The sequence below is a fragment of the Camellia sinensis genome, chromosome 15, assembly GCF_055761805.1.
Source record: "Camellia sinensis isolate YWXY chromosome 15, ASM5576180v1, whole genome shotgun sequence".
NCBI lineage: Eukaryota > Viridiplantae > Streptophyta > Magnoliopsida > Ericales > Theaceae > Camellia > Camellia sinensis.
The window spans coordinates 118,620,880-118,645,740 of NC_138975.1; the positions used below are offsets into that span (position 1 = coordinate 118,620,880).

At 36.2% G+C, this 24,861-nt stretch overlaps 1 protein-coding gene across 1 annotated transcript; it reads right to left on the reverse strand.

Annotated features, from left to right (window-relative positions):
• Positions 1–2,989: 2,989 nt before the first annotated feature.
• LOC114269927 (uncharacterized) lies at positions 2,990–6,624 on the reverse strand. The gene is made up of 2 exons (XM_028211298.2): positions 5,828–6,624; positions 2,990–3,791 (listed from the first exon to the last, which is right to left on the reverse strand). Exons 1-2 carry the CDS (start codon positions 6,458–6,460, stop codon positions 3,693–3,695), a joined length of 732 nt encoding a protein of 243 aa, XP_028067099.2. The 5' UTR covers positions 6,461–6,624; the 3' UTR covers positions 2,990–3,692.
• Between the last annotated feature and the right edge of the window lie 18,237 nt (positions 6,625–24,861).

A 24,861-nucleotide genomic window follows, 5' to 3' on the forward strand; every position in this document is an offset into this window, starting at 1 on the left:
GAAATTGTATTTCGTGGATCAGCTTTGATTACACTTCACAATTCTAGAAACCGTATGTAACTTTAACTATATTCATATCATACATCCCTAATACATATTATCGTACCTCTTATACTATCATGACTCTTATATTCATATTATGCTATGGAATTTTGATGGTATTGTTATGTTTGTTTTTTTTGTTTTTTAGTTTTAGTTTTGTAATGATCTTATGGTGGAACTAGTTTTAATTTTTTTTTTTTTTAATTTGGCAATTGCTGCTGTTATTATGGAACTAGATATTATCATTATATTTGTTTAAATTAATGGTGGAACAATATGCATGTTTATGTTTTGAAAAATTATGAAATGAAAATATTATATGATTTTTCTTTGTTAATAGATTATGTGAATCCGTGGTTTCAAACTGAATCGAACTGTGCTTAAATGGTTTAATTCAAATTGGTTTTGCGATTTAAATAGATTGGATTGGTTCCAATTTTTATGAAACAAATTGATCTCAGTTTTATTTCAAATCGAACCAATTCGGACCATACTCACTCTTACCTAATTTATCCCCTGATTAAACATGCTAATAACATCGACTTATTTGTTAGTTGTGTTGAATTTTCTGCTCGGGTAAAAGTTATAAAAACAAGTTTATAATAGTTCAAAATTAAAATTTGCATAATATCGCAAAGTGATGGTTATGTCAAATTTTAGCTTTGTTTTTGTTTTTCTCTTAATAATGTTTTAAATGTCAGACGGAATTAACCATAAATAAGCAGCCTAGTGTCCAAAACGCAGGTTGAATGACAAATTTCCGCTGATTTTTACACATGTATGTTGTATGAAGAACTAAAGAAGCACTTTTGCATGGTTTACTAATATATATATTTTTGATTATAGATAGTTTTTCATTTCATAAATGTATTTCGTAATTGTAATGAGTGTAATATATGCAATATATGATTGAGATATTGGAGAAAATCAAAATAAATTAACACAAAGTAATCAATAACATATTCTTATTTTGAATCTCAAATAATCTTGGTGAAAGAAGAAATATGTGAAATTTTATATTTATCAATTCTACTTTGTGTGAGTCACCAATTGTTGACGAACAAAGTTAATTTTTTTTTAAGTAATCCCACTATAGCTTATTTTGGCTGAAAAAATCTTATCAACACTAAAAAAACGTAACATATATTTATATTAGCAAATGTTAATAAATGACATAAAAATTTGTACAACTAAAGTTGGTTATGAATTGATTTATTGTTTAACGAAAAAGTAGAGATATTATATTTTTTAATAAGTTCTTCAAAAAATTTAATTGCTCTATATTCTCAGAAGAATTACATGCAGGTAGGAGAAGGAAAAAAAAACTACCAACGTATGAAGGGATACAAGTGACACTTGTACTCAGACAACCTTTTATTTACACTCCACTACCGACACCCTTTATAAAATGCATGTTGCACTCAAGTTCGTGGAGATACCAAAACTTATTTTTGAGTAAAAAATGATGATATTATATCATTAGTGATACATGATATTACCCACTAGTGAAAGAAAATAATAAGATGTTATTAGATGGCGGTTGCATTCAATTATTTTCATCTTTGTTGCCTCAGAATATGATATATATAAAATTATGAAATTTCTTAGAATAGAATTGGGATTAGATGAATCTGTTATAACCATCAATTTATTTCTTTTTTCATTTTGATTTTGATTTTTTTTTTTTCATTTTGAGCTAAAAAACTAATTTGTTTTATTGGGCTCACCATGATTTTTTAACATACTTTTAAAAGTGCATTTGAAACTATTTAACAGCAAAACCAATTACCATTTAAATATTATTTACAAATATGACATGCACTAATTTGAAATTTGATTTTGGATAGCTAGAAAGTAAAACACTTAATCATATCATTTTATCTATTTTTTTTTGTACATTTTTTTGTAAAAATTTCAAAAACTTACTAAAATAATCAATTCCTAAATGAGCTTTAATTGATTAAAGATTCCGTTCACACATTTATGCCCTATTTGGTTGATTGGAATGAAATGGTGATTCTTAAACTTTCTTATAGAATAACCATTTTCTTAAAATAGTGAGAGATATTCCATTTGTGATGCATTTGTTATTATTATTATTTTTAATTTAACCAAACATATAAATGAACATTTAGGTGAAATATGAACAAAACACCATCATACGTTCTATTTTTCAAATTATTAGATTGAGATAAAGAGGCTGCTAATTTGGTACAATTTCTACATACCACTTATTAGGTAAACAAGAACCTAAATAAATTGATTATCTAAAAACTAAGGGGGGATAGTTTTAGTTTCTACTTTTTAATTATTAATTTTTAACTTGTAATAAATTACACTAAACATGCTAGAAATAAAATCAAATGATGATTATGTAAGTTTTCCTTTAGATAGATCATTCCCTTAAATGGTGACAAATTTTAAAATGATGAAAAATGATTTTCCTTTAGAAGGATCATTCCCTTAAATGGTGACAAATTTTAAAATGATGAAAAATGATTCCATTTGTAATGCATATATCATTATTTTTTTTAATCTAACCAAACATGAGTTAATATGAATATTTTGATGGAATAATCATTCCATTCCAATAAATCAAACATTACATTAAAGCTTTGTTTGGACAAAATTGTTCGAGTGATCATTTGGCTAGTTGTGGCTCAAGTGAGCATTGCTAGGTGTGATGAAAGGAAAAGTCGATGATCCCATAATTAGATTGAATTGATGAAGCGTAAAATTCACAAATAAATAAATTTGAACTATTAATTGTTATTTCTAAATAAGTTTTAGGTAAATAACTTTGGATTTATAGTATTGCTGATGATGAAAATCCATATCACAAAAAAGCTCTAGGTGTCTCATTTCACCTCAACCCACAATATCAAATGAATGGAAATGAGACTCACTAGATTAAGGACCAATTAATCAAAACACCATGGAAAATACATTTTGATCAACAACAAAATACTAAATAAAAACATGACCCTTATACAATTGGATAAAAAGTAAATGATAAAATGAAAGAGGGTACAAAAGATAGACTCAAACAACCATCATATAATGAGTTTGTTTTTCGTGGCCTATGACCACCACGTCATTAACGGTAGTCAACCAACTCAGATGAGCCCTTGGGCCCACTTAGGTTGAGGTAGCTAATCATGGTAGTGTTAGCTGACCATGATTAATCAGAAATATTATGATGTGGTAATTCCAGACCACTAGATATCTTCTCCTTATACAACTCAAGAAATCAGTGCCCAACAACTTCAAAAAAGAATAAAATAAAATACAAAAAAACCTTTCAATAAAGCACCATCTGGACAAAAGGTATTTTCCCTAGAAAACCTACTTTACATGGACATGATCTATTTGGTAAACTGAAAGTTCGGCAAATACTTTAAAAATTTTCCATGAAACAGATCATGAAAGTTTTTCAACAAGCAATTCTTCGGATATTTTCAAGGTACAAAAACATGAAAAAGTGTTGAAAAAAAATTATCCGAAGAATTCAACTACTGTAATTCTACATGATAAATTTTGCTAAGGTAAATAAATAGCATGCTCACATCTAAAACAACACATAGTTTTAGAGTAGGAGCAAAAAAAATTAAAGGATTATTAAAACCAAACCACGACAGCAAACTTGCTTCTTACTTGGTTGATCCACAGGTCCCAGACAAGGAATCTCTATGAAGGGATAGCAGTACTTGATTCATTTGGGCAATTTGTTGCAAGAGGTGATTAATTTTCTGCAAACGAGCATTTCAAAAAATAAAACACAACTGGAGGACAGGATAGGACTGAACGAGGTAATAATAATGTAAATGGACAAACTTTCAGCTGAGTGCATCAATGAAATCAAACAAAAACTAAAGAGCAATGCACACAAAAACTTGAACATGTACAATGATTAGGATCAACATATGCACTACTTAATTGTTGGAGAATCATTACAAAATTTATCAAGTTGGTTAACAAAATATTAGGGCTGCAAACGAACCAAGCCGAGCCAAGCTTTGCTGAGCTCGAGCTCGGCTCGTTTACTTATCGAGCTCGTTTATTGAGCTCAAGCTCAGCTCGATAAGGAACTGGGCTTGAGTTCGGCTCGGTTCGATAATTTTTTTTTTAATATTATTTATATTATTTAATATATAAAAAATGTATTATTATTATTATTATTTATATATATAAATAATATATTTATTATATAATTTAAATAAAGATAAATGAGCCGAGCTTATGCGAGCTCGAGCTCGGCTCGTTTATTAAACGAGCCTAATATTCAAGCTCGAGCTCGGCTCGTTTACTAAACGAGCCGAGCCCTTAACGAGCCGAGCCGAGCCGAGCCGAGCCGAGCTTGTTCATGAACAGTTCGGTTCATTTGCAGCCCTACAAAATATCAAGAATCTTATTCAAGACATGTCTCATTTTTAAAATGGGAAAAAGCCACAATTCATATCCATTCCATCTTAACATGCTTTCAAAACACCCAATTTGGAGTCGGATCTTGTGAAGAACTTTTTTCCCTTGCTGTTCACATCCCTAGGGTCAGCCTTTTTTTCTGAAAAACTGCGTGATTTTGAATACCCAATCAAGACCAAAACTGCTCAATATTCACAAAGTGCTCCAACTCACAAAAAAACTTAAAATACTTGAAAAATTATAACCATGTGAAAACCATCACACCAAAACCAACATCCTTAGACTCCTGTGATCTTGTGTTCAAGCAAGATGATTTCTAGTAGGGACCACAAAATGCTTCATCATATTCTATTCAGAAGCATATTTACAGGGGAAAAGATTTCAAGTAAAGTGCATGGCAGATTTAACATTTCTCATCCACTATGCAAAGTGATTGAGGCACTTCTTTAAGTGATCAAACTAAAACAAAATGCTATGCTTACCAAACTGAATGCCATATTTAGAAATTCATATATGATTACAGTGGAAAAGTTGATGACATTGTGTCAAACAAACCCTAAATGCCTTCACTGAAGCTTAAAAAAAGCATGGTCAAAGGTTTGCCAGCAACAACACTGTTTCACAGCTCTTGATTGCAAGGGTTGGACAACCAGATATAAGAAATTATCTGGTGGCTATCACACCATGCACATCTTGAGATCTGAATAGCTACTAGGATCAAGGCCCTGTAATGACACTAATTTAACCGAGCATATAACCCTTAATAGAGTGTAATGGTGAAAATGTAGTCGACCCCTCCTAGTTAGGACACAATGCCTAGTTTGGTCTGGTTTGGTTTGGTTTAATCTTATATTCTTAGGCCTTGGTATTGAAATTGTCACTTTAAGTTAACTGTATTATATTATACATGCAGTTTTCTTGAAGCTGTTAAATGCATCCTTAATTTGATTCTAGCCAAACTGACTCGAACTGAGCTATAAGGAAATTAATATAAGTTACACCAATCATAACATCTGTATTTGGAAATTTTCTGGTTGTAAAATGAACTGTTTAACCTGGCTTATTTATGAGAGAAGGTGAAAGTGCATGAGGTTCCAATAAGGAATAGAATGACAGGTTCCCAAATTAATTAGAAGTAAATATATAAAGGCAGAATTACATTGGAAAAAAATTACAAACACATGAGATGAAAGTTTATCTGTGGTGGGTACAAATAAAAGACTTATGGGTACAAATATGACTTTCACCCCCTGTATGTTAGTAATTATTTTCCCTTCTCCCACTGCATAGTTCCCATATATAAATGCTTACAACACTTAACTAGGCTAGACATTTTCACAAACACTTGTAATGCAAAACTAACCTCATCTTTCTCCTTGATAAGAAGAATCAAATGATCCCTACTCTCTTTCCGAACTAACACACGCCGTCTCCGCCGCCGGACCGCCACCAATAAGCACCAAACCAGCAGCGCCGCAGCCACTCCGATGGTAGAACTAAATGACCTATTTGCCCCTAAACTATATGACCAATTTGTGCCTCCAAAACCAACAAAATTTCGGACTGAGGACGCAATTCCCGAAACCTTAGACCGCAAGAGCTCAAACCCAAAACCCACCCACCTCGCCACCGCCTCACCGCCGACCCCCGCCGTCTGCGGCGGCGATAGTGGGACCAACCCATTATCATCTGGCGGTGAATTTGATGGTTTAAGGTCTTGGTGTTGATCATCGGAGGGTGAGGAAGTTATGTGGAGGCCTTCGTGGTTGATCGGAGGGAAGACGATGGAATGATCGTGATTGGAGTCGAAGTGGGCGTCTCTGAAAGCTACCATTGACCATTCTCTGAATTGGGTTTGAGAATCTGAGAGTGATCGATGGAGGGTATTTGATGATGAGTGGAGAAGAGGAGGAGGATGATGAAGGTAGTGAATTGGCTCCCATTCTCTTGAACCTTCTTCTGATAGCTGCTCTTCCTCTTCATCTTGCTGCTCCATTTTCTTTTACAATCTGGAGTATGAAAATTTGATCACTGGTGGTACACCGATTTGTAATTATTTTTTTTTATTTTTTTTATTTTTGGTGGCGAGGCTTTTTTTCCGGTCTACTGTAGACTGGACCATATTGTTGGCTCTGTGGGGGCTATTAAGGATTTTGCTTCGATAATTTAAGCTGCACTATATGTAAAATTCATCGAATAAATTATTCTTACAAAAAATTACGTTGGTTGGATATTAGTAATTTCTTGATCAAAAAATATTTTTATCAATGATAAATATAATTTTAAAAGTGAATTGTTAACAAAAATATATTTTGATCAAGAGGTTACCGATATTTGATCAATATGATTTTTTACAAATATAAAACACTCGATGAGTTTTACACATTTAACGGTTCGAATCATCTAAACAGAACCCGTAGTAGACGCTACAAGCCCAACAATATACTCTAATCTAATATGCTCCCTTTCGCAAGGAGGTTTGGGGCTAAAATAGTCACAAAAGACAAAATAGATTATTTGAACCACAATAAATAAAACATCACATCCAATTCATAATAATTACACTCTTATCTCACAAAAAAAGCAAAAAAAGTTAAAAGCCAAAAAGCCCTTCCCAAACTAAACTTTTTAGCCCAAACTAAAATAGTCAAAAAATCAAAAAGACAACCCACTTTCCAAATGGAGGCATAAACTAGAGAAAAACATTTCTTTTTTTTTTAAGGGCCTGGCTTTGGTCCAGTCCACCATCGGACTGGACCGTGCTGTTGGGCCCGTGGGAGCCCACCACGGGTCTTGTTTTGAAAATTTGAGCCGTTTAATATGTAGAACTCGTCGAGTACTACATGCTTGTGAAAAATCACGTTGATCGGATATCAATAGTTATGTGATCAAAACAGTTTTTTATATACCGTTAATTTATTCACCGTCCATTTTTTTTTATACAAAACTGATTTGATCACATAACTATCGATATCTGATCAACGTGATTTTTTACAAGCATATAGTATTCGACAAGTTCTACACATTGAACGGTTCAGATTTTCAAAACGGAATCCGTGGTGAACCCCCACTAACCCAACAACACAATCCAATTTGATGACCGGACCAAAGCCAGACCCTTTTTTTAACTGGTTCATCAAATAGTTTTTTGATTTTTTTTTTAAGACAATTCATGTTACCTCTGGCTTCACGACACTTTATTTCTGTCTTTTAAAAATAGTGATATGGCCCTCCACATATTTTTGAATTAAAATGTAATCATTAATACTGTTATTATAGACATGAAATATAATATATTTTTTTTGTTATTTTTTTTCTCTCATATCTCATATACATAATTTATAATGTTTAGTATTAATTCAATTAAATTATAATTAATTATAAATTTTTAATTATTTATTGTAATTCTTATATTTTTATTTTTATTTTAATTTAATTATATTTTAGATCACAATTAATTCTTAATTCTTAATTATTTATTATAATTTCTAACATGCTAATCTAATTTTAATTTAATTACATTTTAGATCAATTCTTAGTTCTTCTTTAATTAAATTTTAAATCAATTCTTAATTATATTTTATTTAACATATTAATCTAATTTTAAGTTTAGAGAAAAGGGGATAAAAATTTTTTTTTGGGTATTAATTTCATTCTAATTTTTCAAAAAATAACACCCTCTCTAAAAATTAGTGTGTAATACCTTCCGCTAGTTTGGATGGAAAAACTAAGAGTAGCACTTTAATCCAAAATCACATGAATGTTTTGGGCTATATATAAACGATAGGAGGGTAAAGTGCTCTAACCCAAACCAACAATGAGATCAAATGAATTTAACTCTTTATATATATATATATATTAATGATCCTTTTAACTTTAAATATAGGGATAATTACATCCACTATGTTAGAAAAAAAAAATACATTTAAAAAAATTTATAACTTTAATTATTAATATGTATAAAGTTTCCTACAAATTTATAATTATTTTTTAAGAACGTCACTTGATATTTCTCTTTAAATATATTCACTTAAATATTTGTGAAGAAAAATTAAATTACTAACTACAAAAAATAAACGAAAATGTAATTAGGTTTGAAATTCATTTTCAAATTTCAAAACTAAACAATTTTTTTTTTCCCACAAAACGATAACAAATGTCTAGGAAATTGGACCAGATCAACCAATTCAATCGATGACTGAACTTAGTTTCAGTTCAGATGAACCTTTAAAATTGCTTGATGCCCAAAATCAGTCTAAAATATGTTGTGGAGTGCTTGAACATGGAACTAAGTGCATAAGAAATAAGTATTTTGACTACTAAGTCATCAAGACAATTGTTGATAATGTAACAAATACATATACTATATATTCAATATATCTTAATTATTTTTAGTAAAATCAATGTACAAAGAAAGTAAAATAAATTCTAAGAAATGTTTTTTTGTAATTGATTATTATTTATTATTTTCGTATTTAATATCTATATTTTTATATTTATAAATTTAAATATACTTATGACATAATTATAACATCACGGTTTAATTCCGATTCAATTACGATTGAACCAATGACTCATTTGCTCGGGCATTTTTTCATTTTGCTCACCGATTTGATTTTCAAAACCTTGGTCTCACGAACAAATGTGAATAATCGTGATTACATTATTATTGAAAGAGGAAGAAACATGTGGGACTTGCAAGGTGTTCTTTATTCAGTATTTGATCGCAGGATTAAAAAAAAGGGGTTGTACGTGTGGAGCACGTGAGTCCCACCAAATAGTTTAATTCGGTGTTTGTTTTGTATGGTACAAAGCTTTAAACACTCTTATATTGCTTTGAAAAATTTAAATAGACAAAAATGTGAGGTTTAATAATACATAGGTAGTATGGTATTATAAGAATTATCCGGATTATTATTTTCCTCCATTTCATGATAAAAAAAAATTATATCTTTTTTATTTCATCATAATCAAATATAATATGTCACTTTTTTTTTATCCAATCATGTTATTTTTATCCAATGATATAATTTATCCCTTAAACTCTTATCATATATCCAATCTTTCATCACATTTAATCACATGGTATGAACTTATTTCTCACAGTTTATCACATTTTATCCATTCTTTCATCACTTTTTTTTTTTTTTGGTTTTTAATAATTTTTTTTTGAAAATTTAATCAATATATTTTTTTTATTTTTAGATCCATTAAATTCAAATACACTTAAAAAGTATAAAATTTATATAATTTTTTCCTAAAAAAATTCAACAAATAAAAAATACTAAAATGTAATGAATTTTTATATATTTTTTGGGGAAGTGGCTATTGTGTTAAAATATTTCAATTTGAAAATTTTTAAAGTTTTTTTTTTTATATAAATTTTGTACTTTTTAAATGTATTTAGATTAAGTGGATTTAAAAAGTAAAAAAAAAAAATTCACTAAAATATTAAAAAATATGACTAAAAATAAAAATATGAATTCAAAATTCAAAATTTATTTTGATAAATCTTAATACACTTAAAAAGTATAAAATTTATGAAAAAAATTTGGAAAAAAAAAAACTAAATACTAAAAAAATGCAAAAATATTGCATAATTTTGTTTTTTTTTTCTTTTTATTCATTGATTTTAAGATTTATTCACAATATTTTTGCTTTTAAGTAAATCTCGATTAGATATACCTAAAAAGTAAATGAGTAATGTGAGGGACTCTAAATGTTTTACCAGCATTTTTAATAAATGTTTAATATGGGTGTGGGACCCACATGGGACTCACATGATGTGAGTCTCACACATATTTGGTATAAATATTGATAAAACATTTGAGATTCCTAACATTTTTCAAAAATAAAAAATAAAATTGACTGAAATATTAAAGAAAAAAATGCAGATCGATAAATTTGTTTAGTTTGGAGTTTTTAAAAATAGTTTTTTGAGTTTTCAATTCATAATTTTTTACTATTTTAATCAAAATTTTTTTAAACTTTTTAGATTTATTTTTATCTAAATACACTTCAAAAGTACGAAATTTGTGTAAAAAAACTTTTTAAAAAACTCATTGAATACAATTTTTTTTTATTATATAGATTCAATATATTTTAGTATTTTATTGTATTTAATAAATTTTTGTATAAATTTTATAGTTTTTAAGTATATCTGAATTAAGTGAATTTAAAAAATAAAAAAATAATTAAAATGTTAAAAAAATTCACTAAAATAAAAAAATATAAATTAAAAATTTAGAAAACTGTTAATAAAAATTCGAAAGCAAACCGATTTTTGAGTTTTGAATTTTGAAGAAAATTTTTGGGGGGGGGGGGCGTTGGTGAATGGCTGAGTGATTTGAATATGGAACGGCACAGGAATTCTAGGAAAATGTCTCGTAACTCAAATTTTGTGGCTCAAAAGTGGCTCAAATGGCCAAAACGACGTCGTTTTGGCCATTTTTATGTTGTTCTGTACTCAAAACGACGTCGTTTTGGCCATTTGAGCCACTTTTGAGCCACAAAATTTGAGCTACGTAGCATTGCCGGGAATTCTATTCACGCAAAAAAATTATTCAGCACATCTAATTTTGTAGTGTTCTTTATTAAATTATTTAGGGTTATAATTTATCCTCAACATACTTTATATTTTTTTACAAATTATCTTTTAAGATAAAATCATAATTTGTGGTACACTCTAATGATAAATAAATCAAATTCAAAAAAGGCTCCTTATCTCTTTCTCTTTGCTCACCCATCGTACTCCCTCACACTTGTCAATGGCAAATACTGAAGAAAGAAGAAGGATATTGTTTTATCCTCATAAGTAGGTACTGTGTGGGTGATTTTCTGACCACACTGCCCGCCTAGTAATCAGTTGGAAAAACACTGGCAGAATAGATGGCTTCAGCTAACCTGTAACAGAAAGAAAAGACTCCGACGGTGGCTCTTCCACCCGGGGACACTCCGACGATCAAGTCAGTATATCTCTCAAAGATAATCAAGTGCTAAACTCACTACTCAAAGCATAAAACTGCGTACCTTAGACCCACAGGGGTGCCTCTCTTTTATAGTTTACTTAATCCTAGTTTCACAAGAAGCCTGACTTCTATGGACTCCAATTCAGTACTTACTTTGGACTCTTCAAGAGATAAAGATAAACTCCCTAAGAGCTTTATCCTTATTTTGGCTAAGTCTTCTCTTCACTCTAGGACTCTTGTCCCTTATCTTTTATCCATTTATTTCGGATTCCGATATCTTCGGAGATAACCTTGGCCTTGCCGGGATAACCTCGGCGTAAACAACCAGGACACGTGGCACGTCGGCGTCACCTTGCCACGTGTTGGTATTCAGAAAATACATCCCCACAACTGCCCCCTAGGTTCTATTACCTCGGCATTCTGAGGTGATGGAACCTATATCTGTATTTTCTTCCAGTAAATTGGCTTAAAGTTTGATAGCCGAGATTATTCATTTCTGGCCGACATGCTTTTCTTAAAAATCAAGATTTTTAAGGACCTTCTTATGAGCATGAGCTGTCATGCACTTCAACTCAACCGTTTTAGCCACGCGTTTCCCTCTTACTGGTCCGTACACGTGACGCGCCTGTTAGCCGCCTCTTTCTTCATGTGCGCCGTCTGACGCCCTCGTTCTTCTAGGCATATTGATTGCTTTTGCCGCCGTTTTTGTTTAATCAAAAACTTTTTCCCTTTTTTCGTCTCTTCACTTTTGCATCTGATTTCTCTTACTTTTTCTCTCTCTAAACTCTTTCTTTCAAATCCGCCATTGCTCAAGCTCCAAGCTCTGTAATTACCTTTCGTTTCTCTTGTGAAGTTTTCATTGTCTTCGTTACATCTGTAACTGTCGTCTGACTTCGGCAATCTTCATACCGGCTTTATATTTTCTGGTAAGCATCTGTTTCTTTCTATTCCAATTCTTGATCTTTTCTGGAATTTCTTGTTTATTACTGCTTTGCTTAAATAATCAATTTGTAAATCATACATCTGAATGCGTTGATTTTGCTCTTTGCTTATGCCCTGAATACATGTACTGTTCTTAGTTCTTCTTGCACGTCTTGCTACTATTCCTGGCCTTCAATCCTTTGTATTTTTCATGTTTCTTGATAGTCCATCTCTGTTCTTGACTCTGAAACTTCGTATTTGTTTTCTGTTTTTTGTATCTTTTCCAGATCTGTGCCTTTGATCTTCATCTTCATAGCTTTAGGTTTGGGATTTGTTTGTAGAACCTACGATTTAGGGCAAAACTGAAACATTCCTTACAAATTTCTGTACCAGCACAAACCTAGGTTTTTGCCGAGGTCCTATCAATTAAAAACATCTTCTTTCTTAATTTTAACCCTTCTAATTCAGGCCGATATCATGGGTATGTGGAGACATAGGGTAGATACCTCGACCAAACTTGAGTACTTTAGGCGAGAGTTCTCCATCCCTGCCAATGTCCATCTGAGACTGGCTGGGGATGATGACTCCATCATGCCTACAGAAAACGCCATGCCCCTTCCCATTGTAGCTTTTACTGAGTGCGGACTCCGGCTCCCACTCAACATCCTTTTTCGCGAGATTCTTCATTATTATAAGTTAAACCCCATGCAACTGGCAATCAATTCTTATCGAGTGATTTTTGGTATTATCGCCTTAGCTAAATAGGAAAACGTTAGGATCCCCCTAGCCGATATACAGTATTGTTACACCATGTGTGCCCTTAACTTGAAAGAAAAAAGCTTCATTTATTATCTTAAGCCGAGGTCTACAGAATTCAAAATCATAGCCGACCTCTCAGACTCCAACAAGGGGGCTGGAGATGACTATCTCATTACCTCGGGAAATTGGGAGTTTGCTCCAGACGAGGACATCCATCTCTTCCCTCTTCCCCGATCAGTTTTAGAGGGCAAGGGTAAGAGCCCAGTATTCAGCTTTACCTGTTTTCTTTCGAAGTTTTAAATACTTTGTTTGTTTCTGACGTCTGTTCTTTTTGCAGCTGTTCGTCGGCCACCAAAATATTTTCGCCAATCCTTTGTCCCCAGCAAAGACTTGAAGAGACTTCTGGATTTGCCAATTCATAAAAGAAAGGCGCCTCTGCTCCTCAATTCATCCCAACTTATAAGTCAACCTTGCCCGACGTCCCTAAGAAGAAGAAAAAAAGCCTCTCTCCACCTTCCGCTACAACTCCATTGACTGTATCCACATCACGAACAGATCAAGGATCAACATCTGATCCAGCAGATCAGCCATCTTCTTCAGCTCCATACTTGATTCCAATTGCAGAACGAAAACGTCGGCGACAACTTGTCCTTACTGCCAAGATGGGTCGCCCTAAGCCTGTCGCAAAAGATCTTCTGGCCAGCATTCCATCATCTGTTGATGAGCAGCCAACCCAAACCCTTCCTCCATCGAAACCAAAGAGAATAAAAAAGGATCAACCAAAGCCTAAGGCAACTCAGGTCGAGTCCGAAGATAGCCTGCCTATCTCAAAGTTGGTGGAGAGCGACAAGCTTCAACCCTCTGCTGGGAAGAGGCACTCTGAAACTCAACCATCAGAGTCCCCAAAATCCAAAAAGCCGAGGTCTTCTTCCGCGACGACTTCGGGGTCCAAGCAGAGCGGTGCCCTTTGGACCCCAAAAATTACTCTGGAGGACAAGCCAGTCCTGACTACTGATAGTGCCGATGATATCAATGTCGGCGTGGCACTTAGTACCGCTCTGCTTCTGCCAGGGGATTTAGAGCGAAATGTCGGCTTTAGCGAGTATGAGAATTACGCCCTGATGCTGCAGCGCTCCGTTCAGGTAGATGTCTTCTATTTGGTAATCGTCCTTTTTCATAATTTGAATATTCTCTAACACTTCTGTTTTCTTTCAGGCCATCCAGCATGCCTACTCATTTTCAATGCAGTCTTTCGAAAATCGGGAAAGGCTTGTTGAAAGGAAGAGGGAGTTCTCTTCCCTCCAAAAGACCAACAAAGGTCTTCAATCGAAGATGAAAAAACTAGAGGACCAAGCCGAGGCCGCAATAAAAGCCCAGACCAATGCTGAAGAAAAGGCTGAGGCCACTGAAGCCATCAGGAAAGTGGCTGAGTCTCAAAATAAAGAAGCAGAAGAAAAAAAGGCCCAGGCTGAAAAAGAGCTTCAGGAGGCTCTAGCCACTAAAGACGCCGAAATCAAGGAAGCTGATGAAAAGGCCTATAATCAAGGCATGGCTGACGTTACTGAGGCCTATGAACTTCAAGTGAAGCAGGCATGCAACAAGGGTTTCACCCTTGGTTGGATGTCTCTTCTGAAAAAACTAAATGTTCTTGATGATTCGCCTCTGAGAAATGCCGACAATATTCCTCTTCCATTCCCTCCAGCCCAACCCTCAAATCAAGATGTCGGCGAATCTGAGTCTGAGGATGCCGATGAGGAAGAGGATGAGGCTTTGGTCAGAAAATCCAAAGATGCTGATGGGGCCAAGTCCCCTCCTCAGAATGATCAAGTTCTAGACTTGACTCAGGATGAGGAAGGTGATGAGGTTGTCCAAGAAGCTGTTCCCGACATCGTACCAGCCGACATCCCTTCTGAGGTCAAGACTGTTGAAGAAACTCTTCAAGAAATCGACGCCGAGATAGCGGTAGAGAAGGAGGCCGAGGTGGTATCTGATCTTCAAACTCAACCAACTGTTGGGGAGGAATCTTAGCTGTTTATCTTTTTCTTACTTGTATTTTCTAGCTTCTTTGTTTTGGGGAACAATGTATGTTTTTTGTATGGCCGATGTGCCCTTTGGTGAATGAATATAACTTTTATTTTCTAAGTGCTTGCACTCTTGTCTTTTCTTTTTTGTCTTTGCATGATTCTATACTTAGTATATTCTGCACATATGTACTCATTCTTCTTTGTACAATCTTCTCGGGGTAACATACCTCGGTTATGTCACCTGATAATTTACCTTGGCAAGTATTTGTCTTTGGTTTAACTTCAACTTGTAAATTGCTACAAATTTCAATAAGTGAAGATAAACAATTATCTCGGCTTAACTTCAACTTGTAAATTGCTACAAATTTCAACAAGTGAAGATAAACAATTATCTCGACTTAACTTCAACTTGTAAATTGCTACAAATTTCAACAAGTGTTAAGCATTACTTCGGTTTAACTTCAACTTGTAAATTGCTACAAATTTCAACAAGTGAAGATAAACAATTATCTCGGCTTAACTTCAACTTGTAAATTGCTACAAATTTCAACAAGCGTTAAGCATTACTTCGGTTTAATTTCAACTTGTAAATTGCTACAAATTTCAACAAGTGAAGATAAACAATTATCTCGGCTTAACTTCAACTTGTAAATTGCTATAAATTTCAACAAGCGTTAAGCATTACTGTCTTCTCTCTGCCCCCAATGTGAACCTGAGTTCCACTTGGGTTCTCATTATTCAGAAACAATCATTATGTATCTTTTATCAATTCACAAGTCTTGGAGAATTCTGCTAAGATTTTATTGATGATGTTTGGCAAAAAATAACAAGGAACATTTAATGATAGAAAAATTTCAAATTACAAGTGTTCCAAGGTCATGGCAATGCTTTGCCCTCATTATCTTCAAGCCGGTATGCTCCATTGCCCAATACCGAAGTAATTCTGTAGGGACCTTCCCAGTTTGGGCCAAGTTTGCCCTCTCTTGGATCCTTCTTGTTGCCAACAACTTTTCTTAGGACTAGGTCGCCGACCTGAAAATTCCTTGGATTAACCTTTTTATTGTAAGCTCTAGCAAGTTGCTACTGGTATGTTGCGAGCTGAATTGCAGCTTTCTCCCTTCTTTCTTCTAAGAGATCCAGATCTCGGGCTAGAAGTATATCATTTGTGCCATTCTCTACTCCTTGGGTTCTGATCCCTGGGATGCCGATCTCCAGTGGGATGACTGCTTCTATGCCGTCAGCCATGGCAAATGGGGTTTCCCCTGTTGATCTTCTCAGCGTAGTCCGATATGCCCAGAGTATATTAGACAACTCGTCTACCCACTTTCCTTTTGCTGCCTGCAGCCTCTTTTTTATCCCATCCAAAATTACTTTGTTGGATGCTTCAGTTTGCCCATTGCTTTGGGGAAAACTTGGTGTTGAAAAGTAATTTTTTATCTTGAATTTCGCACAGAAGTTCTTGATGAGTTTGCTATCAAACTGCGTTCCGTTGTCGGCAACTATTGCTCTTGGAATGCCAAATCTGGTGATGATGTTTCTCCATATGAAATTCTTGACGTCTATATCTCGGATTTTGGCAAGAGGTTCTGCTTCTATCCACTTTGTGAAGTAATCTGTTGCTACCAGCAAGTACTTCCTTTGCCCAGTTGCTTGGGGCAACTGTCCAATGAGATCCATGCCCCATTGGGCAACTGGCCATGGACTGGATACAGGGTTCAGGTCAGCAGCTGGCTGGTGTATCAAAGGTGCAAACCTTTGGCATTGTTCACACTTCTTCACGTAGGCTTCTGCATCTTTTTGTATGTAGGGCCACCAATACCCCTGGGTAATGGCCCTGTGAGCTAGTGATCTGCCCCCAGCGTGGCTTCCATAAATCCCTTCATGAATTTCGTATAGAAAATCTTCAACCTGTAAAGGGTGTACGCACCTTAAAAGGGGTCCTGTGAAGGACTTCTGTAGAGATGTCCATCTGCTGTTAGGCTGAATCTTGCCAATTTCAATCTGATCTTGTGTGCCTCCTAATGATCTTCTGGTAGCTTTCCTTCTTTCAGGAATGCAACAATTGCATCCACCCAGCTTGGACCCAAGTCCACACACATTGCTTCTTGCTCTGTGATCGGCTGTTCTATGCTCGGGCTTGACAGATAGTCAATCATTATTGTTCTTGTTTTTCCAGTTTGCATTGAGCTTGCCAAGTTGGCCAACGCGTCGGCGTGGTTGTTATCATCTCGGCTGACTTGAAGAAGTCGGCAATTGCGAAACAAGCTTGCCAGTCTGATGACCTCCTTTGCGTATGCCGACATCCTCTCATCTCGGGTTGCAAACTCTCCTGCTGTTTGATTTACTATAAGTTGTGAATCACAAAAAATTATTACCTCATCTGCTTCTGCTGCCACTGCTAGCTTCAGTCCTGCAATCAGTGCTTTGTATTCTGCCTCATTGTTTGAGGCCTTGAATCCCAATCGAATAGACTGTTCTAATATCTCCCCATCAGGAGATATTAACACTACTCCTGCCCCCGCTCCTTGTCGGTTTGAACTCCCATCGACAAACATGTGAAAGGAGTCGCCGATGTAAATGCTGCAGGGTCTTAGTTTTTCTTTTCCTGGTTCTTTTGTCTTTGGCTGGGCTTCTCCTTGTTTGCTTGGACATCGTTTATCTCGGCTCAACGGAGCCTGATGTTTGATGGATTCCGGCGTGAATTCGGCCACGAAGTCGGCCAAAACTTGGCCCTTAATTGCTGTTCTCGGCCTGAACTCCAGGTCGTATTGGCCCAAGGCCACTGCCCATCTTGCTATTCTTCTAGTTAAGTCTCCTTGTTGTAACAAGGACTTCAGTGGGTGTTCTGTCAGCACTATAATCTTGTGCGCTTGAAAGTAATGGCTTAGCTTCTTTGAAGCCATTACTAAAGCTAGCACCAATTTTTCCAAGGGTAGATACATTGTTTCTGCATCGGCTAAGGTTTTGCTTACATAGTAAACAGTCCTTTGCTCCCATTTTTCTTCACGAATTAATACCGCACTTATTGCATGTTCTGAAACGGCTAAGTACAAAAACAGTTCTTCTCCAGGTTCAGGTGTTGAGAGGACTGGAGCCGTGGTCAGATACTTCTTTAGGTCGGCCAAGGCGGCCTCACATTCCTCAGTCCATAGGAAGTCTGTGGCCTTCTTTACCAGGTTGAAGAAAGGTTTACATTTGTCTGAGCTTCGGCTTATGAAACTGTTTAGGGCTGCGGCCCTTCCAATAAGCATCTGAGCCTGTTTTGCCGACGTCGGGCTTTTTAGCTCTAGGATGGCCTTGATTTGATCTGGGCTGGCCTCAATGCCCTTTCTTGTTACCAGGTACCCCAAAAAATTTACCTGATCCAACTCCAAACGAGCACTTTGATGCGTTGAGTCGGAGCCGATATGTTTTGAGTATCTCAAAGACCTCTTTTAGGTCGGCAAGATGACCCCTTGGTTCCTTGGTCTTCACGACCATGTTGTCAATGTAGACTTCCACTGTTTGGCCAATAAGATTTTTGAACATCTTAGTCACCAACCTTTGGTAAGTTGCTCCTGCGTTTTTCAACCCAAAAGGCATTACCTTGTAACAATATAGTCCTTTCGGGGTGATAAACGCTATTTTCTCTTCGTTTGGGGGGTACATGGCTATCTGGTGGTATCCTCTGTAAGCATCCAGGAAGCTTATCCTTCCATGTCCAGATGTGGCGTCTACCAACTGGTCAATCTTGGGTAGAGGAAAGCAGTCTTTGGGACAAGCTTTGTTCAGGCTTGTAAAATCTACGCAGACCCACCATTTACCGTTCTTCTTTTTTACCACTACTGTGTTGGATAGCCATGTCGGGTAGTGAACTTCTTGGATGGCCCTGGTCTCCAGAAGTCTGTCCACTTCTTCTTCTACTGCTTTGACGTGTATCAACGTCGGTCTTCTGGCTCGTTGAACCACTGGTTTTGCCGACCTGTCGACATTCAGTCTATGGCAAGTGACCTTGGGGTCAATGCCAGGCATTTCGTAAGGTGTCCAAGTAAACACCTCAATGTTGGCTCTTAAAAAAGTCTCCAACTCTTTTTCCTCTTCTTCGGCTAAGCCCGAGCCGAGAAGAAAGAAGCGTTCTTCGTCTCCATTCTGGACGAGGATTTTCTTCAGTGCTTCTTCGTTCTTCTCGGCTGGTTCTTTGCCGACGTCTTCTAGGACTTTCATGTCCTCAACTTCAATTTCTGCCTTTTCTGGTTCTCGAATGTTGCAGGTGGATTTCATTGCCGCCATGGAGCAATTCTTTGCCTGAAGTTGATCTCCTCTGACTTCTTCAATCCCATGCTCTGTTGGGAACCGCAGTAGTTGATGCAATGTTGAGGGAACTGCCCCCATTGCATGTAACCATGGTCTTCCAAAGATGATGTTATATGGCGAAGGTGTGTTAATCACCATGAATTCTATCCTGATCTTCTTAGTGCCAGCTTGTACTTCCAAGCTTGCTGCGCCCAGTGGCCATGTCGGCGTTCCATTGAAACCGACCATCGGGCCATGTGATTGCTCCAAGTCATCGGGATGAAGGCTCAGCTCTTTGTAACATCTAACGTACATGATGTCGCAAGAGCTGCCTTGATCAATCAGGATGCGTTTCACTTGGCACTCCCCAACCTGGAGGGATACTACCAAGGCATCATTATGGGGATGCTGGATCATCTCTAGGCCGGCTTCAGTAAACGCTATCGTCGGTCCCTGGCATTCTTCAGGCCGAGGTCGTTTATGTCCAACCTGGTTCACGTGCTGTAGGTGTTTTACCTTCTGGGTCTCCCCTCGTATGTCGTTTTTGTTCACTTTTGAGTGAATTACGTTAACCACCCGTGGTCCTCCTGCGGGTGGTTGCTGTGCTGGGGGAGGCGGAGCTGCTGGTGCTTGAGGCAATCTTGCCTGTTCTTCTCTAGTCCTGGCCTCATCAACAAGGTCCCTCAGATGTCCTTGCCTTACCAAGTCTTCTAAGTGTGCTTTTAGGGCTTTGCAGCCCTGAGTTGGGTGCCCTTCTTCATTGTGGTAAGCACAACGCCTACCGACGTTTCTTCCCATGAATTCCCCTGGTGTTCTTGTCAGTCCTCTAAAATAGGGTTGGTTTCGTATTTGATCCAAGACTTTGTGGATCGGGACTCGGAATATAGCCGTTACTGCTTGTTTCGCCTTCAAGTCCGTTTCTTGTTTGGTCGGTCCGTTGTTACCTTGGCTTCGCTTCGGCGAGCCGTTTCCTTTCTCCTACTTTGTTTCTTTATTTCCCGACGTATCCTCCTCCGCTCTAGCGTACTTCTCTATTCTCTCCATGAGTTCTTCCATGCTTTTTGGGAATGTCTTTGCCAAAGATTTCCGTAGTGGGCAGTCATCTTTCAGGCCGTTCTTGAAAGACACGACCGCCACCTCTTGGTTGCAATCGGGTATTCGATTGAACACCTCGTAGTACCTTTTTGCGTAGGCCCTAAGGCCTTCATCTTTGGCAATCTTTAAAGCTATCAGTGCGTCGACCCTCAAGGGCTGAAGTTTATTTGTCACAAACCTAGCCACAAACATCTCGGCCAGGCCTTCCCAAGTCTTTACACTTCCCTTCGGTAGTTTATGGAACCAATCTGATGCAATTTCCCCGAAGGATGATGGGAATACTTTGCAGAGCAACGGCTCGTTCCCACTATATAATGCCATTGAATTCAGGTATAGTCCAACATGAAAGTTGGGATCTGACTTACCATCATATATTTGGAACCTCGGCATACTGAATCTCTTTGGTGCTTCAATTTTGTCCAGTTCCACCGAGAATGGTGTCTTCGGCTTAACCGGGGAAGTTACCTCGGCTTCATCATTCTGTTGTTTCCTCTTGAGGTAATCTCTCAAGTCTTCTTTACTCCTCCCTGGAGCTCGGCTATCTTTGGACTTCAATCTTTTCGGTACACTACTTTCAGCCTTGTGGTGGGCTCGTTTTGATCTCTCTCCATGTGTTGTGTCAAAGCATAGCGCCTGTCCTTGAACATGCCGATGTTCTTTGGGCTCTGGGTCCTTCGTGTCATACGTTCTTCGGGACTCCTCTCGTCTCAGCTCCTCTCGTCCGACTTCCCTGGAAAGTCAGTGAGAGTGACTTCCGCTCTTGGCGTGCTGAGGGACTTCGGGAATTGTTCTTCCTCCTCCCTTCTGGGTATTAGTTGCTGGCATCGGCATATCCTGCAGCGGGTATGGTGACTGCATGACATTGTTTTGCATCATGAAGTTGACGACCGACTGTAGGTCTGCCAACTTGTTCGTCAATTCTTTTACTTCCTCATCCCTCCGTAGGCGCCTATCCCTCCATACCTAAAGGTTATCTTCGTTATAGTACTTGCCTTGGTCTGTCCTCTTCGAAGTGTCGCCCTCCTGGCCGACGTCTTTCTCTCCGTGGCCCTGGTCATGAGTTTCTGCATTATGGTTGTCTCCTTCAATGTCAAGGTCAATTGGTCTGCCACTCCCACCGGGAGTGTCGCCCCTAATGTTTTCCTTCTGTCCGTTACTGGCCATCTATTCTTCTAAGATTCCCACAGACGGCGCCAAATTGTGTGTATGAATTTCTGACCACACTGCCCGCCTAGTAATCAGCTGGAAAAGCACTGGCAGAATAGATGGCTTCAGCTAACCTGTAACAGAAAGAAAAGACTCCGGCGATGGCTCTTTCGCCCGGGGGCACTCCGACGATCAAGTCAGTATATCTCTCAAAGATAATCAAATGCTAAACTCATTACTCAAAGCATAAAACTGCGTACCTTAGACCCACGGGGGTGCCTCTCTTTTATAGTTTACTTAATCCTAGTCCCACAAGAAGCCTGACTTCTATGGACTCCAATTCAGTACTTACTTTGGACTCTTCAAGAGATAAAGATAAACTCCCTAAGAGCTTTATCCTTATCTTGGCTAAGTCTCCTCTTCACTCTAGGACTCTTGTCCCTTATCTTTTATCCATTTATCTCAGATTCCGATATCTTCGGAGATAACCTCGGCCTTGCCAAGATAACCTCGGCGTAAACAACCAGGACACGTGGCACGTCGGCTGACACGTCGGCGTCACCTTGCCACGTGTTGGTATTCAGAAAATACATCCCCACAGGTACATTTCTCATATTTTTTCATTGATTAATTTTTTGTTATTTTTGGATCATGGTTATAGGTTTTTTAGAACCGCATTTTAATTTCTAATCTTCGTTGAAGTTGTTCGGCCTAGTATGCTGAACAAATTGCTCATGTTTGGCACTAAACAACTTGAGTAATTTGCTCAGCTCTGAATATTGTTGATGTAAAATGAGTAGAATATGTATTTTTACGTAAAAAATACAAAAATTAAGAATTTTACTTTAATATTTAAGTAAATATTTACCTCATCTTTGATTGATTACTTCAAAAGATACTTTTAATTATTATTCTTATTTATGATTTGATTTTATTCAAACTTTCTTCCATTTGCAAGTAACAACACAATAAGAAATAATGATATTGATTATAATGATTAGTTTTGGTAGAATAGATTAGAGTTTTGAAGTGAACAAGAAGATGAATAGAAAATAATTGAAACTTAAGAAAGAAAATGAATATAAAGAATACGTAAGTGATTAGAGTATATTACAAAAAAAATAATATTTTATTTAAAATTTAATATATTTTGTTCTTATTAGTAAATACATATCAAGATATAATAAAAATTAAAATTTTAATTGACTGAACTGACTTATTATTTGAATGTAAATACAGCCCGTAAGCACCACTGATTAGGTGAGGGGTGATAAGTGGTATCAGACAAGTGCGGCCCATTAGTCCATGGACTGTGTTTGATATAATGGGCCTATACGTTAGGCTGACTAACTTAACCTGTGTTTTTTTTTATACATGGGCACTTATCAATAAGTTTCATATATAAAATTTAAAATTCATTTAATTTTAAAATAAAACACTTACACCAATTAATCTTACATATTTTTAATTGTTATCAAAATTTTTTTTTTTTAAAAAATAAATCTAAAAATGCTGTTACATCTCACCACCGTTGGACTTCTGTCAGACGGTCACCAGACACTTGCCAGAATGTTCAACATCACTGACAAGTCGCCCGGAGTATCGTCGGAAGTTCACCGGAGTGTTCTGAATGTTACTAGAAGTTACCGGAATGTCCAGAATGTTCACTGAATGTCAAGAATATTATCGAAGACTCACCAGAATATCAAGAATATTGTAGGGGAAAAAAAAATAAATGGAGAAATTATAGTAAAAAAATATAGCAAAATGTGTTAAATATTGATAACTTAAAAAAAAAAAAACAATGGGAAAGAAAAACATATATTATTTTTCATTTTTTGTAGGATATAAGCAAATAATTTTCAATATTGATCAAACTGAAAAGCAAGTTTTGAAACTGTAAAATGTTACAATTTCAAAGTATAATTCTATTAAGCATTTATCCTTATTAATCAAATTAGAAAACATGTTATGAAACAGCAAAAAATTTACAATTCTAAAGAACATTATGAAACTGCAAAAGTTTGCAGTTTTAAAACATGATTCATTTTAGCCAAAAAAAAATTGAAACTGTAAAATTTTACAATTTTCACTGCCTGTAACTAAAACTCGGAAACAATTTGTTCAGAACTTGAAAATTTTCTCTATTAAAATAAGAAAATAGAAGTGTGTAGCAGAGAAAATGTAGAAAAATTGAGAAATCGAAGAAGAGAAACAGATATAGAGGGAATATTGTAATCCGAAAACTATTTTTGGTTTAGATCTGGCCGGATTTCATGTAAATCGACTCAGATCTAATGTAAATCAGAGTCGATTTACATCAGATTTGAGTAGATCTTCGTCAGAAACTTGACCCCTTCGTTTTCGGTGAAGGTGAAGTAAGGAGCCGGTGGTTGGTAGTTACTGGTGGTCATCGGTCGCTGATGACTATTTATTAGAAAGAGAAAAAGAAGAAGTAAGGGTGGTCGCCAGTATGTAGTGGCGACTCTACCATAGATTTCTCCTCTTTTAAATAGGACTTGTAGGTAATTACATTTGGTAAGGAATTTGAAAATCAAAAGGTATAAGGTGGATAAAATGTGAATGAGATATAATTACATCTCATTAAGGGTGGGCATAAGTTGGGTTGGGCTGGGTTCGGGCTTGGCCGACACCACATAATAAGGGATTTTGTATCTGTCCAAGCCCGGCTCGGCTCTAACATCGGGCCTTTACATCTGCCCATGCCCAATCTAAAAAATAATTATAAATCTTAATTCCACCTAACAGCTATATGTTAAAACATTCTATAATTAAATTCAATCACACATTATGTTTATTAAATAAATATATTAACATTATTATAAATTGAAAGATTTCTTAAATAAATTCAATCACAATCACCATAAATATGAGTTTAAATAAAATCAAAAAAGATAAAATATAAATCCCAACAAAAAAAATATATTTTAAGGTATTATAATAAATTAACAGAGCTGCTACGTAGCTCGAAAAAGAGTTGGCCCAAAATGGCTCGAATTCAAAAACGGAGTTGTTTTTTATTTTTGATTTTTTTTCCTTTCCTTTTCTCTCTGGGGAAGATGAAGAAGATGAAGATGAAAAAGAGAGAAGAGAGAGAAGAGGGAGCTGGGGAACCGAGAGAGAGAGAGTATGTGTAACGCCCTCAAAATAATATATATAAACCAATCATTCATAACTTCCATAGACATAGG